General features: G+C 34.7%; 1 protein-coding gene across 5 annotated transcripts in view; it reads right to left on the reverse strand.

Moving 5' to 3' along the window:
* The window catches only part of rgs3a (regulator of G protein signaling 3a), a 73,747-nt gene that overhangs the window by 19,036 nt on the left and 39,206 nt on the right, over positions 1–15,505 (reverse strand). For 3 of the 5 annotated variants that reach the window (XM_065284052.1, XM_065284053.2, XM_065284054.2), the window contains one exon: positions 7,194–7,264. In XM_065284052.1, coding sequence (XP_065140124.1) covers positions 7,194–7,264 — 71 coding nt within the window. Of the gene's footprint in view, positions 1–409; positions 542–7,193; positions 7,265–7,378; positions 7,503–15,505 lie in introns of those variants that run through there. The other 2 variants (XM_065284058.2, XM_065284055.2) reach the window with 2 other exon arrangements.

Consider the following 15,505-nt stretch of genomic DNA (forward strand, 5'->3'; position numbering starts at 1 on the left):
ATTTGGGTAATGAGAATTTCCTGGTAAACGTGCCTTGTCATCACTACATTATGAAAGTGACAATTCATTTAATAATCTAAAAAAAACGACTCATGCATTTTTATGCAAAATTTATCTTTTTAAAGTGCAAAACAACCCAGTCATGTTCTTTCACCCAAGAATCAGCCAAATGCTTTTGACTTAAATCAAATAAATGCAAATCTCAAGAAATTATCAACACACCAACCGCACACAACTTCATCAAAAATAGCCGAAAAGAAAAGCTCGCTGCCACGGTCAAACCACATGAGATCTGAACTCCAGGCACCCTCATCTAAACTAAACTCGGTCTATTTTTACCTCCCTCCTTCCCTCGTCTCATTAACGTGAGAAGTCTCATAGCAGCGGAGCAGGAATGTTTGGTGCCTACCTTTCCAGGTACTTCTCGGAGAAATCCACCATTATGTGTAACATGAGTGCATATATGTGTGTGTGTGTCTGTATGAAGCAGGGTGCTCAGGACAGGGTGATCACATTCCTCTAACCAAAGGGAGAGACTCTGTGTCTTTTTATAGCACAAGAACGCAAGGAGGCAGAACTAGCGTGAGCCAATCACAGGCCAGATCTGTGCTAGTGTATACTCTTGTGTGTCTGTGTTTACAGCATGCTTACGGTTTCACATAAAGTTTATGAAACATGCAGTAAAGCACTATGAAATAACAACGTTTCCTATTTGATGTGTTTATAGACAGTATGTGTGTGCGTATGAATGAATGCATGCTTGTATCTCATCATTGGTAAGCACATGGGTCAGTTGGTCGTAGTTTAGACTCTTTATAAACAGATGGTAGTCTCACATGAGTCCTGGTGTCTGTTTTCTGTCTGGTTTGCTGTCATAAACTCGGTGCCAGAGTAGTTTTAAACGAGTCTTTAGAAAAACAACTTTTTCATAAAAGGTAATATTGGCAATTGGTCCAGTTAGATGTAAAGGAACAAATTCTGTTTTGCGATCATTTAGTAGAGGAAAGCAAACCAACATCTTTTAAAATCAAACAAACAGTATTGAAAAGATTTAAGATTTTCACAAAGATATACAAAGAAAATAAAGAAAATCCTAAAGTGAATAATGGGGCCAGGAGAGAACTCCAGACAAACGCTAAATGCAAACACACAGATTGAAAGAAAAGTTGTCACGGCTTATTTGTCTTCTGTTGTTGTTGTTACTTTGTGTCACTAGGGCTGTCACGATTATGAAATTTGGCTGACATTTAATTGTCTAATCAATTGTGCCGATTGTGGTGATTAATTGCTTGTTTTAGTGCTTTGACCATTACGACGATTAATTGCCTGTTGTTGTTGTTGTTGTTGTTGGGGTTTTTACGATTATGACGATTAATTACCTGTTTTGGTGCTTTGGCGATTATAATGATTAATGCCTGTTTTATTGCTTTGCCGATTATGACGATTAGTTGACTGTTTTATTGCTTTGCCGATTATGACGATTAATTGCCTGTTTTAGTGCTTTGCCGATTATGACGATTAATTTCCTGTTTTAGTGCTTTGACAATTATGACAATTAATTGACTGTTTTATTGCTTTGCCGATTATGACGATAAATTGTCTGTTTTATTGCTTTGCCGATTATGACGATTAATTGCCTGTTTTATTGCTTTGCCGATTATGACGATTAATTGACTGTTTTAGTGCTTTGCCGATTATGACGATTAATTGCCTGTTTTGGTGCTTTGACGATTATGACGATTAATTGACTGTTTTAGTGCTTTGACAATTATGCCAGTTAATTTCCTGTTTTAGTGCTTTGACAATTATGACGATTAATTGACTGTTTTATTGCTTTGCCGATTATGACGATTAATTGACTGTTTTAGTGCTTTGACGATTATAACGATTAATTGCCTGCTTTATTGCTTTGCCGATTATGACGATTAATTGTCTGTTTTAGTGCTTTGACAATTATGACGATTAATTGCCTGCTTTATTGCTTTGCCGATTATGACGATTAATTGACTGTTTTGGTGCTTTGCCGATTATGACGATTAATTGTCTGTTTTAGTGCTTTGACAATTATGACGATTAATTGTCTGTTTTATTCCTTTGCCGATTAGGACGATTAATTGCCTGTTTTAGTGCTTTGACAGTTGTGACAATTAATTGCCTGTTTTAGATGCTTTTACGATTATGACAATTAATTGACTGTTTTAGTGCTTTGACGATTAATTGACTGTTTTAGTGCTTTGATGATTATGATGATTAATTGACTGTTTTAGTGCTTTCACGGTTATGACGATTAATTGACATTTTAGTGCTTTGACAATTATAATGATTAAATGCCTGTTTTATTGCTTTGACGATTGTGACGATTAATTGCCTGTTTTAGTGCTTTGACGGTTGTGACAATTAATTGCCTGTTTTAGTGCTTTGACAATTATGACGATTAATTGACTGTTTTATTGCTTTGCCGATTATGACGGTTAATTGGCTGTTTTGGTGCTTTGACGATTATTAGGGCTGTGCAAAAAAATCGATTCACATTTGAATCGCGATTCAAGCTTTGCCGATTCAGAATCGATTCATAGAATTCCAAAAATCGATTCATAGATATTTTTTTGTAATGCCGTGTTACTATTGTCCTGAAATGAGTTTATCTCAGTATTCCCATAGATGGCGTTGCTGCGTCGTATTCACTCTGACGCCTGCACACTCTTGTCACAGTGTTTCCCACACATTGACTTTACTTGGGCGCGCTGCCCAGTTATATTAACAAGTGCCTAAGTATATCTGGTATCAAATTTTGTCTTTTTTGTTTTTCTGTGATGATGACACTCTTTAATAATGACATTTTGTGTGCGACATGATGAGTTCGGTGTGCGTTCACGTGCTCTCTGTTTCTCAATGAATCATGCGACTGCGACGCGAACAAGCTCGTGTCACATTGTATCCTTCATGTTTCTGAACTTGAGAAGAGTTTTAACATTAGAGGAGTTCACGGAGCACCCGCGGACCGTGTGGTTCCTGGTTTGTATTTGAAATGGTCAGTCGGGTCCTGATCAATCATAGTTAAATTACTTTGGGTCCCAAGTCTGATTAATATTGTGTGTAAAACCCAAGTTGAACGGAGAATGGCTGTGAGCGCTACCGCGCTAAAGCTCACATGCAGTTTAAGCGTGCCGACGGTTTCTATGGCGATAAAAACTGGCTCTTTTCTATTATTATTAATAAACCATATCTTTTCTTAAATCTATTGCACTGACCGAGCAAAGCTCAAGCTGACTCAAGATTTACAAAATGCAAAGCTGTAATGTAAAGTCCCCTGTCACTGGGACAGCAAGTAGACTTTTGAATCTGAAATAATGAGTGAATTTAGCTTTTTTTTATCGGCAAGAGAGAAATAGAAAGAGAGGCACTTTTCCTGCTTCTGCTCTATCTAATAGAAATAATAACCATTATAACACCAGTCACATTTATAATCTATAGACCTGCACAGTCTATCATTAATATACTATTGTATTTAATAGAGTTTGATAAAAGGGGTCATCTAATTGCTTCATAACAATTTTTTATTTTTTTTGCATAAAGACATAAAGTAATATCAAACTACATTTAATTTGTTGTGTTTCTTTTCTTTAAAATTGTATATCTACTACAATCAGTCAAATAGGAAAAAGTAAACTACATTTACACACTGTGAATCTTTTTTTTAAATCGCGAATCGTTTTTGAATCGAAAATTGATTTTGAATCGAATCTTGAGCCTAAAAATCGGAATCGAATCGTGAAATTTTCTGAATCGTGCACCCCTAACGATTATGATGATTAATTGACTGGTTTAGTGCTTTGACGATTGTGACGATTAATTGCCTGTTTAAGTGCTTTGACGATTATGATAATTAATTTCCCCATGAGCATTATTTCACCAACATCTCATCATTTACTTTAATACCTGCTGGTCCTCAACCACAAACCAAATAATAAAATGCAAAACAAAACTAGACAACACAGAACTAGACAAGTGTTTTTGTAATTCACTTGGTGGAGCATTACATTAGCAAGGCAAAATTCATGGATGCGATCCCAGGTTACACACATATACTGATCAAATCTACAGTATTCGTTGGTTTGTACAGTATTCTGCCCCATACATTAATGTAAATGCAGATTGCTCAATAAAAAGTATGCTGATACTGAAACCAAAAGTGCAATGCAATAAGGAAAGTCTTTTACGTTTTTATGAATGCAGGTCTGGGATTACATGTCCTTCACACTTTTACATTTATAGTTGAAGTGTTGAGAGAAAATTAAACACATGCTTCCAACTAAAATGTGCTTACAGTAGTGCGCTTACAATGGAAATAAATGGGGCACTTGTAACCAGAGGGTTTAAAAGTAAAAATATTAATGAATTAACATCAACCAGCAATTAAATCTGGGTGATTCATATTTATTTGCAGTCAAGACATTCCTAAGACATCTCACAATCTCTCCTGTCATAAATAAATATAATTTTATTCATAGATTCTTTCAGTCTTAAAATCCTTCTGTAGATGTCCAAACCTCAGATGAGCATACAAACAAAATCCTTCAAAAGCCACTGTACTCTATAAAAGTCGTTCTCTGTGTCTAATGATAGCACAGCTGTGTTAAGAGATGTCCTTATTTGAAATAACATCCTGACATTGTGTGTTCCCTCTGACCTTTCACAAATCACTCCACAATAACTGAAAGGATAATATCAATCTATTCTGGCCTTTCTCCAACATTTTGCAAGGCATCTTTGTGTCTAAAGCCTTGTTTAAACTCATCGCCTCCTTTTTTTCTACAATTTCTATTTTCACAAGGTGTTAAAGCCAATGTGTCTCTCCTGGATCACCTGAGATAATGTAAACAGAGCCAGTGAGCATCTGATCCAGGGTCTGTTGTTCTGCAGGTGTTATGGGAGTAAAGTGTAATTATAGTCACACTGCAAAAAATTACTTTCTTACTTAGGATTTTTGTCTTGTTTTAAGTAGAAATATCTAAAAATATTTTCTTGATGAGCAAAATGACCTAAGAAAATAAGTCTAGTTTTTAAACAAAACATACAATTTAAGTGAATTTGTGCTTAAAACAAGGAAAAATATCTGCCAATGGGGTTGCTTAAATTAAATATTTTTAGATTTTTTTCTCACCCCATTGGCAGATATTTTTGCTTGTTTTGAGTTTAAATTCACTTAAAATGTATATTTTTTTGTCTAAAAACTAGACTTATTTTCTTAGGTCATTTTGCTCATCAAGAAAAAGCTTCTTAATTTAAGAATTTTTAGATATTTCTACTGAAAACAAGACAAAAATACTAAGAAAGAAAGTCATTTTTTGTGTTGCATGTGTAGGTTTTCAAGAAAAAAAATCTTAGTATTTTTGTCTTGTTTTCAGTAAAAATATCTAAAAATTCTTAAATTAAGATGCTTTTTCTTGATGAGCAAAATGACCCAAGAAAATAAGTCTAGTTTTTAGACCAAAAGTATCAAATTTATGTGATTTTGTGCATAAAACAAGCAAAAAAATCTGCCAAATTTTTCTTGAATTTAGTGTTTATTACATAATTTAGCCCCATTGGCAGATTTTTTGCTTGTTTTAGGCACAAAATCACTTAGATTTGATATTTTTGGTCTAAAAACTAGACTTATTTTCTTGGGTAATTTTGCTCATCAAGATGAAGCATCTTAATTTAAGAACTTTTAGATATTTTTACTGAAAACAAAAAAAAAATACTAAGAAAATGTTTTCTTGAAAATCATTTTTTGCAGTGTACACATGCCTAGCCTGACATGCAGCTCGCCAAAAAATTTACAACACATCCGTTCTATGCGGACAGCAAGTCCACTAGAACTCCTCCCATCAGGTAAAGAAGATGTCTTTAAAGACATTTTGCTTGCGATGGTAAGAACAAAAATGGGCATGTTGAGGAGTGATTTAACTCCATCACTGCTGGTCTTCTCAAATCATACACAACAAGCTGTTTCTTCTTCCTCTCCATTTTTGAGGTTTACTGGCCAATCTGCTTCTTCTTTGGTACACGTGGATACTGCCAACTAGTGGTCTGCATGTGTAATTGCATGTCAAAGTATGAATGAAAAGTGACCTGTGGGGCTACGCCGTAGGACCCACACCGAACTATAACGAGCCCTTAACTGTACAGTAACACCTCAAGAAGCTTCAGCTTTATTCATCCTTTCACAATTCACACCTAACAACACAAATCCTCAGATTATCACTTTAACAGCAGTAATCAGATTTACTCTCACTCATTAAAGGACATACAGTACTAGTGCTACACAAAGCTTGTTTACAATACGATACACTAATAAGCATAACAATACATAATACACACCAATACTGGGTAAAAAAGTCAAATAAGAATACAAATTTTAATCAACTAATAAAAACTCAAACTCTTTTTTTCCCCAAGACAATAAATAAATGGTAATATTTATCATGAGCATTCTGGGATTGCCTTCACTATAATGAGTACATGGCAGGCTGCCTTGGACAAAATATGATATCTTAGATGGCAGTGTAAGCACTGAGCAAAAACTCTGTGTAAGCTGACTAGGATTCAATACAAAGATACACAAGCGTATACGTCCCTCAGCTTCATTGTCATTGAATTGTCTTCATTATATGTGAGGTTCAGAAATCTGACAAAACACCTCAAACACAGTCACTGTAAATCTGATCGCGTAACGATTAATCGCGACTAATTGTTATAATATAAATTATATATAAATATAAACATGTATATACACATGTAAATATTAACTAAATATATTCAGGCATGTGTGTGTATTTATATATTACAGAATTATTATACACAGTACACACACATTTATATGATGTAAACAAAATGTTTTATTCCGCAAACGATTAGTTGCGATTAATCGTTACGAAGCCCTAGATCAGATTAGTCTGTATCTGATGTTCTCAAAACATTTTTAACTTGTAAAGATAAAAAATAATCACTCTTGAGGCACGCACACCAGTGACAAACAAGCAGCATGGTAAGATCACGGTAAGATGACAAATGCTCAGTGGTAGAGCATACATTAGCAGTGCAAAAGGACATGGGTTTGAACACACACTGATGAAATGTATAGTTGTAATGCACAGTTGCTTTGGATAAAAGCATCTGCCAAATGCATAAATGTAAATAAGACTCACAGGTTTTTGGATTTCTTCTTCTTGGCTCCGTCAGGACTCACGCTGCAACTGCACTCCGAGGCGCCGCTCAGCTGAGGAGAGAGAGACATGAAAACAGTCGGCATCATCCAGAGAAAAAGAAACGGCACCAAGAAACTGAGATTTGAGTCCCAAAAGCAGCTAAACCAAGACAAGTTAATCCTCACCGCCCAGTGCAGGCCATGGACCTTCACACAGAGAGTGTGTTTGCGTGTGTGTGGGTCCCTGTAATCCTCAATAGTAAGTATGTCAGATTGTGTGTTGTTTGTGTGATTGGCCTAAAGCTATGTGGAGGATTAAAACATGGGGCTCAGACCATGGAGTCACATTACACTTCCTGCCCTCACAGGGGTATAATGGGGTGGGTGGGGGCTTTCGGGACCACTTTGTGTGTGTGTGTGTGTGTGTGTGTGTGTGTGTGCGTGCGTGCGTGCGTGCGTGCGTGCGTGCGTGCGTGCGTGCGTGCGTGCGTGCGTGCGTGCGTGCGTGTGTGTGTGTGCGTGTGTTTGAGAGAGAGCTGAACTGCAGAAGAATGACCCATTGTGTTGTAAGTGTGGACGCCCCGTATTGACCTGTTGTGCGGCTTTGGCCATACATGGCGTAGACCTCTCGTGTTGAAACTGGACAAGGAAAAGCTTTTCTTGGCCCTCTTAGTCAGACAAATATTTCCTCATTCTGTATATCACGTTTGGTATCAAATCTGTGCCCCTTAAGGATTTATCACACAAATTAGGTTAGTATCACCGAAATATCATTGAAACGATGTGTGCACTGCAAAAAAATGATTTTCAAGAAAATAAATTCGTAGTATTTTTATCTTGTTTTCAGTTAAAATATCTAAACATTCTTAAATCAAGATGCTTTTTCTTGATGAACAAAACGACCCAAGAAAATAAGTCTAGTTTTTAGACCAAAAATATCAAATTTAAGGGATTTTGTGCGTAAAACAAGCAAAAAAATCTGCCAATGGGGTAAGCTAATTTTTCTTGAATTTTTCTTGAATTTAGTGGTTAAGAAAAAAAATTAACCCATTGGCAGATTTTTTTGCTTGTTTTATGCACAAATTTACTTAAATTTAATATTTTTTTGTCTTAAAAGTAGACTTATTTTCTTAGGTTATTTTGCTCATCAAGAAAATGCATCTTGAATTTTTTGATATTTGTGATTAAAACAAGACAAAAAATACTAAAATCTTTTGCAGTGTACTTAGTATTTTTGTTTTGTTTTTTAAAAATTTAAGCAAATTGGTGCTAAAACAAGCAAAAACAATCTGCCAATGGAATAAGAAACATTTTCTTGAAATTAATTGTTTATGAATAAAGTAAATTATTTTGAGAAGATTTTCTTTATTCCATTGGCAGATTTTTTTTAAAGTTTATATTTTTTGTCTAAAAACTAGACTTATTTTCCTAGGTCATTTTGCTCATCAAGAAAATACATCTTAATTTAAGACTTCGTTAGTATTTTTACTGAAAACAAGACAAAAAGACTAAGTAAGAAAGTCATTTTTTGCAGTGAATAAATTTGCGAGTAGTTAGAAGCTTGAACATTTTGAGTTATCTCACTTCATTCGCACATGAAATTTGCGTCATTAGCGTGTGAAATTCAGACATGACGTATATGCTTAATGTGCTGGCTTTAGCTAGCTTGTTGTAAGTGATTTATGATAAAACTTTCATTCTGAGGTTAACTATCGGTTTATCGGTGAAGTGGATTTTATGTACTTCCAGAATCACCAAACAAAATGGCAAAATTTTAAACTCCACATGCCAATAGTCAGTTTTGCTATTTTGCATTTTGTCCCTACCACTTTTTGAAAACTCCTGAAAAAAGCATCACATCTTATATGAGGGTCAAAGGTGGAGACTGATGATTCAGTCCTCTATATCATTAATGGTACTGTAACATACACTACAAAAGTTGTGACTACTTTAGTCATTTCAGTAAGCACAAATCTTAATACTTATTTTTTGTTTAATGCTTGAATCTTAATGCTTTTTTAGTCTACAGTATCAGTCAAAAGTTTAGAAACACTTAAGCCGCCTTTCCACTGCACACGACATACGGAAACGACAGTCGGAGTTCTCCCCCTAGTGGCAGTCGTAATGAAGTTTCAGTTTAATCGTATATGGGAGGAAAGCTCATTCCAGCGCAAGAGGCTCATTCTAATATTTTTACCATGGTGGAATAAATAAATGAATGCAAATGAATGAAACAATAAACAGCTATGACAAAGATTGCCAATATTTTTTTGAGAGAACATATAAAGACAAGATTAAAATAATTACATACACAAATTAAATTAATAATGTATTTATTATCAGTAATCAATAGTGTTTTTTTTAAGGATTCAAGTGTAACTAATAAAGTTAAACCAAAAGGATTAATCATTTTCACCTAACACACAGTTTGTGATTGGAATACAATGAAAAACATAACTTCCGGTCGGCATATCGCATGCGGTTTAATCGCACAAGTTCAAATTTTTTAACGCATCCAACCGTCAAAACGGATCCGATATTTACGCATCCGCAGATGGTCGGCACCTCACGCATCCGCTTTGCGACGCTCCATAGGAAATGAATGACTTCCGGCTTATCAGCCGTCGTTTGTCGTGTGCAGTGGAAAGGCGGCTTCACTCTTTAAACACTTAGGGCCAGATTTACTAAACAGGGCAAATTAGCTTGAGAGTCTGCTTTGTCTTCAATATTCTAAGTCAGTTTAAGTCATACTTTCTATTTCAGTTTTTTTAGAAAGAAATTAATATTTTTGTCTACAAAAGTAATTTCAAGCATTTAAATGCATCATCAGCTTGTTCATGGGAAACATTTCAGTCAAGTGATTCTTGATACTGAATGGTACTGAATGTGTATTAAGTAGCCTACAGATTCTTGTACAGATGCAAGCATTTGAGAATGCACGTCAGATAAAAAACTACTACTGCCATTTCACACGGGAATGTTTTAAATGTTTTCCATGCCCTGATAGATAAATATGCATCGAAACACTCAGTTTTATATGTGAAGCTGTATGACGTTAAGAGGACTTTAATGCGTCACAGATATTTTCAACAAAAATAAACAACATATCATGTAGGTGCATTTATAAATAATAGGATTATCGAATGAAATTAGAGTGTTTTTGGGGTTGTTATTGGCTGTTTATCACATTCTCTAACTAACTTATATAAAACATATAAAAATATCAAATTTAAGTGACTTTGTGCATATAACAAGCAAAAAGTCTGCCGATAAGGTAACAAAAAAAGTTAACTTTTTTCTTAAACACTTAATTCCAGAAAAAACTGAAAGATATTCTTACCCCATTAGCACGTTTTAGAAATATTATTTGTCTACAAACTAGACTTATTTTCTTCATTTTGCTCATCAAGAAAATGCATCTTGATTTAGGAATTTTTTGATATTTTTTTCTAATGAAGACAAGACAAAATTGTATAGCCAATTTTTTGCCTAAAATGTACTTTTTATGAAGAAAATGGATTTTGGAAATTTAAGCTTATTCCCTACACTTTTTAGGAAGTTTTACTCGCTCTAGATTACTCGCGGGATTTAACTTTGTGTCATGGGAATTTTTCGCTCGAGTTGAATAGTTTCAACTTGGCCGAAGACGCGTTTGAGGCAAATAGCGCATGTTCATTTGCATCGCCCCACGCGAGGACGCATCTGATCACGTTTTTGCATTGACTTTGTACATACTCGCGCAAATCGTTAAACTCGCTTCTGCACTGCAAAAAAATTATTTTCAAGAAAAAAATTTCTTAGTATTTTTGTTTTCAGTAAAAATATCTCAAAATTCTTAAATTAAGATGCTTTTTTCTTGATGAGCAAAACGACCCAAGAAAAAAAGTCTTGTTTTTAGAGCAAACATATCAAATTTAAGTGATTTTGTGCATAAAACAAGCAAAAAAAATCTGCCAATGGGATAAGCAAAAAAATCTTAAACAATTTTCTTAAACACTAAATTCAAAAAACATTCAATAAAAATGTGCTTACCCCATTGGCAGATTTTTTTGCTTGTTTTATGCACAAAATCACTTAAATTTGATTGGTCAAAAAACTAGACTTATTTTTTTGGGTCGTTTTCCTCATCAAGAAAAAGCATCTTCATTTAAGAAGTTTTAGATATTTTTTACTGAAAACAAGACAAAAATACTAAGAATTTTTTTCTTGAAAATCATTTTTTGCAGTGGAGTTATACAAAAAATATAAACTTGAATTAAATTAGTGCTTAAAACGAGCAAAAAAATCGGCCAATGGATTAAGTTTCAATTTTTTTCATAAACACTTAATTCAAGAAATTTTTTTCTTATTCCATTTGCAGATTTTTTTGCTTGTTTTAAACACAAATTCACTTACATTTTATATTTTTTGTTTAAAAACTAGACTTATTTTCCTAGGTAATTTTGCTCATTAAGAAAATACATCTTGATTGAATTTTTTTTAATACTTTTACTGAAAACAAGACAAAAATACAAAGTAAGAAAGTCATTTTTTTGCAGTGTGTTAATGTGAGAGTACTGTAACACATTCTGAGAGGCCGCACAAGCGGTCACAACACTGACTGGCTGCATTAAACGGTGGCTTTAAGACCCAACAGAAGTCCCTGTAAACCCACCGCTTCACCAGCACACAAGCAGTGATTTATTATCCTTAGCACTCTTTCAGCAAGGACTATTGGTTGAGTGTTACATCACATAATTAATATTCATTGACTGATAATGTACATAATATGCCCCTCCCACACACACACTCAGTAAGCAAACCGTATGTGTGCTCAAATGAGATCAATACTCAATACAAAATAACATTACACATACAGCAAACTGATTGCATTGATCTTTTTTATGGGGTGGCACCTTGTACAACAACCATTAACACTATTAAACTACTTAACCAGGCCCTACAGTAACTCACATTAAAGTTATTTTGGGAGATGTTTTTATCCTTTCATTATTGTTAAATGAGACGTTGATCTAGTGGAGCACACATCCACTCATAGCCTTATCTGTCATTAATGTCATATTAAATATGCTGGCGGTCTATGAATTAATAATTCACACTTTTTTAAAAGAACATGGAATCAAACCCATGACCTTTATACCGCTAACACAATGCCCAGCAGAAACACATTACGGTAACAGAGATGTTTGATTGTCTATGAATGCTTGACTCGCAGTTTGTGTGTCAATAAGTTTTCCTGCTATTAATGCAGATCTCTGTTAAAGTTACACAAAGAGTCTTCCTGTCTGTGTATCGCCATCCTGCGATGAAGGATGTTTGTGAACGATGTGGTGCATGTAGACTTCCTCTCTTAGCACACGATATGGGTCAAATTCCCACAGTGACGCATTCCCATCGCTAGGCCTTTAAAGACTCATTGATAGATTCCTGTAAGACCCACCAGCAAAGCTCTGAGTTGCTATCAATGGACATTGTCTCAGAGACATTCATCATTTTGTCACGTCTCACTCGGATAGCGATTTTTACTGGACTGTGAAAAGATTTTTTAAATATCTGTTTGAACTAAAAAATATTCATTTATTACAAAGCACCTGCTGAGAGAGGATGCAGTTGACTTAAAGGAAAACACCACCATTTTTCAATATTTTACTATGTTCTTTCCTCAACTTAGACAAATTAATACATCCCTGTCTTTTATCATTGTGTGCACTTAATCTTTGTACAGCACGTCGTGAATGTGTTAGCATTTAGCATAGCCAGATTCATTCCTTAGGATCCAAACAGGGATGAATTCAGAAATAACTAAACACTTTCAAACGTGGCAATTTGTTTAGTGAATTATATTATATGTCCGAAAAGCACTTAGTTTGCACCACTTCGACCTTGGCGCGCAGTAATATTGACGAAAGTTTGAGGGAGAGGGGGAGGAGTCAGGAGGGATGACTGAGGTCAAAGGGCTGAAAACTAAGTTCTCTTCCGCCATATAATATAGTTCTCATTTTTTATCAGCTTAATTTGTTTAAGTTGAGGTAAGAACATAGTAAAATAATGAAAAACTGTGATGTTTAGGCATAAGTATAGTAATTTTTACATGTACGTCACATGAGGGTCTGCATGCGCATTACGCAAATTTCTTCATCAGAAGATGATTTTTTTAACTCTGCGTACATTGTACCCGTTGGTCGGATATGCACCTACCAGACAATATAGTATGTAGCCCAGGAGATGCATTGCATTTTGTCGCACAAGAGGAATAATACGCCATACCCTAAATTCCTGTAGACTGTGTTCAACCTTCACATTATTCACAAATGCAATTCTACATTCTCTGAAATATACATTTTATGGAACACCTGACCAGATGCAAAGAAAAGACATTTACAGTACTCAGTGTAAAAACACAGGGTCGTCATGCAAGTTTTTTAGGGAGCACAGTGTGTGCACTTCATACCTTTTTATTAACGTCCATTAATAAAAATACATTAAACCTTTTTATAGGCCATATTCTCATGGACTACAAAGACAAAAAGGTAGGAACTGTTTAGGATTTCATTTTGCACATTAATGAACTTTAACACCGAGAACTCATTTAAAAGTTACATTGATGCGTGCATCGGTCACGTGTGTGATTTGCTATAATGATCAAAATAGCAAAAACAGGGAATTAAAGAAACCTGATGCAACGTAAGTAGATCTTAATGAAAATCCTACTTTTTCAGTTTAAGGAAGGATGTCATATACATCTGGGATGACGTGAGGTTGCTAAGCTTTCAGTCATGCTGCGGCACCGTATTGTTTCTGTGTCCCAATGGAGTTATGCTGATTTTTTTTCTCATGCAATAATAGTGTAATAATAACTCAGAGAATTTAAAACTTATTCATAAAAGTTTTTTGAGCAAGAGAGAACACTTGGATTTCTCAAACTTCATAATTTATGCTTTATAATACATCGTAAGCCAGGGATTTTCAAACTTGTTTTTCCGCCAAACCCCCTGGACCTAAATTGTTTACTTGAATTACCCCCTGATAATTTAAGTATTTATTAAATATAGACTTTAATCATTATTAAATATAGATTTTAATACTTTATTATTAATACATTCAAAAACATTTATTTTTCATCCGTATTATTTATATACGTTTTAATCTGTAGTATTTTAGTTATTGTTTTCATTACATTTTATTGGACCTCCATCCTGTAGTTTTTTTTTTATTGTAATTGATCCACCAGGGGTTCGCAGCCCCCAACATAATATTTGATCTAAATATGTTGTTTTGGGAGTTTGAGATAAAAGTTGCACAGACACACTAACAATCAAATTCAAATTTGAAAAAGTTGTCATCAAAATAGTTTATAATTAAATAAAATAAATAAAAAGTGTACAACAACTCACCCGACCTCAAAATCATCTCTTCATTTGTTTACCTTAAGAAGATACCTTAAGAACAGCCTTGGTCACCATAATTGAAATAAAACATCATCCTTGACCCCATAAAACCCTTGACCTCTTAAAAACAAGCATGCATGCCGCTAAATGATGTCACTTCTGGCCTTGAACACTATTGAGATAAAAAATAATAGTTTTGTTGGTTGCATATGATATTACACAAAACTTTCAACAAAGCTCATTCTGAAGTGCTTAGAAAACATTCATTTAAGTATCATGATGGAAATAATGTGAATAGTTTGTGTGGTGCATCAGGTTCAGGAGCAGACTTATAAAATCAAAACCTAACTCTCAACCAGTTGGATATCCATCATCACAGTGCCTTGCGGTCTTTGGTATAAGTTTTGAAACCATGGCAGCATAGACGTGACTTACGGTAACTGACTGTTACACAGAGGGTTTAACTCATTTATGAACACTTACACTGCATCACTGACTTGCTGTACATTGTACAGTGACCCAAAGCATATGCTGTCCTGTCAAAACAACCATACTGGCACCAGATCTGCTATAGCAACCACAGCCGGGGTACAACATACGGCAACAAATACGGCCCACAACCCAGCGCCTGTGACGCATGAAGAGCTGAGGGGACTTAACATCAGATGATAAGAAAATAAGTCTGGCAAAAAAAAAAATTACTGTAAGTGAATTGTGCCTAAAACAAGCCAAAAAATCTGCCAAATGGTTAAGAAAAAAAATATAGAAATATTTCTGAAACACTTATTTAAAAAAAAATTAAAGAAAAAGTTTCTTACCCCATTGGCAGATTTTTTGCATCACATTTTTAGATATTTTTACTGAAAACAAGACAAATAATACTAAATAAGAAAGTCCTTTTTTGCAGTGGAATATTATCGTTGCA

This window comes from Paramisgurnus dabryanus, chromosome 5, assembly GCF_030506205.2.
Source record: "Paramisgurnus dabryanus chromosome 5, PD_genome_1.1, whole genome shotgun sequence".
Lineage (NCBI taxonomy): Eukaryota > Metazoa > Chordata > Actinopteri > Cypriniformes > Cobitidae > Paramisgurnus > Paramisgurnus dabryanus.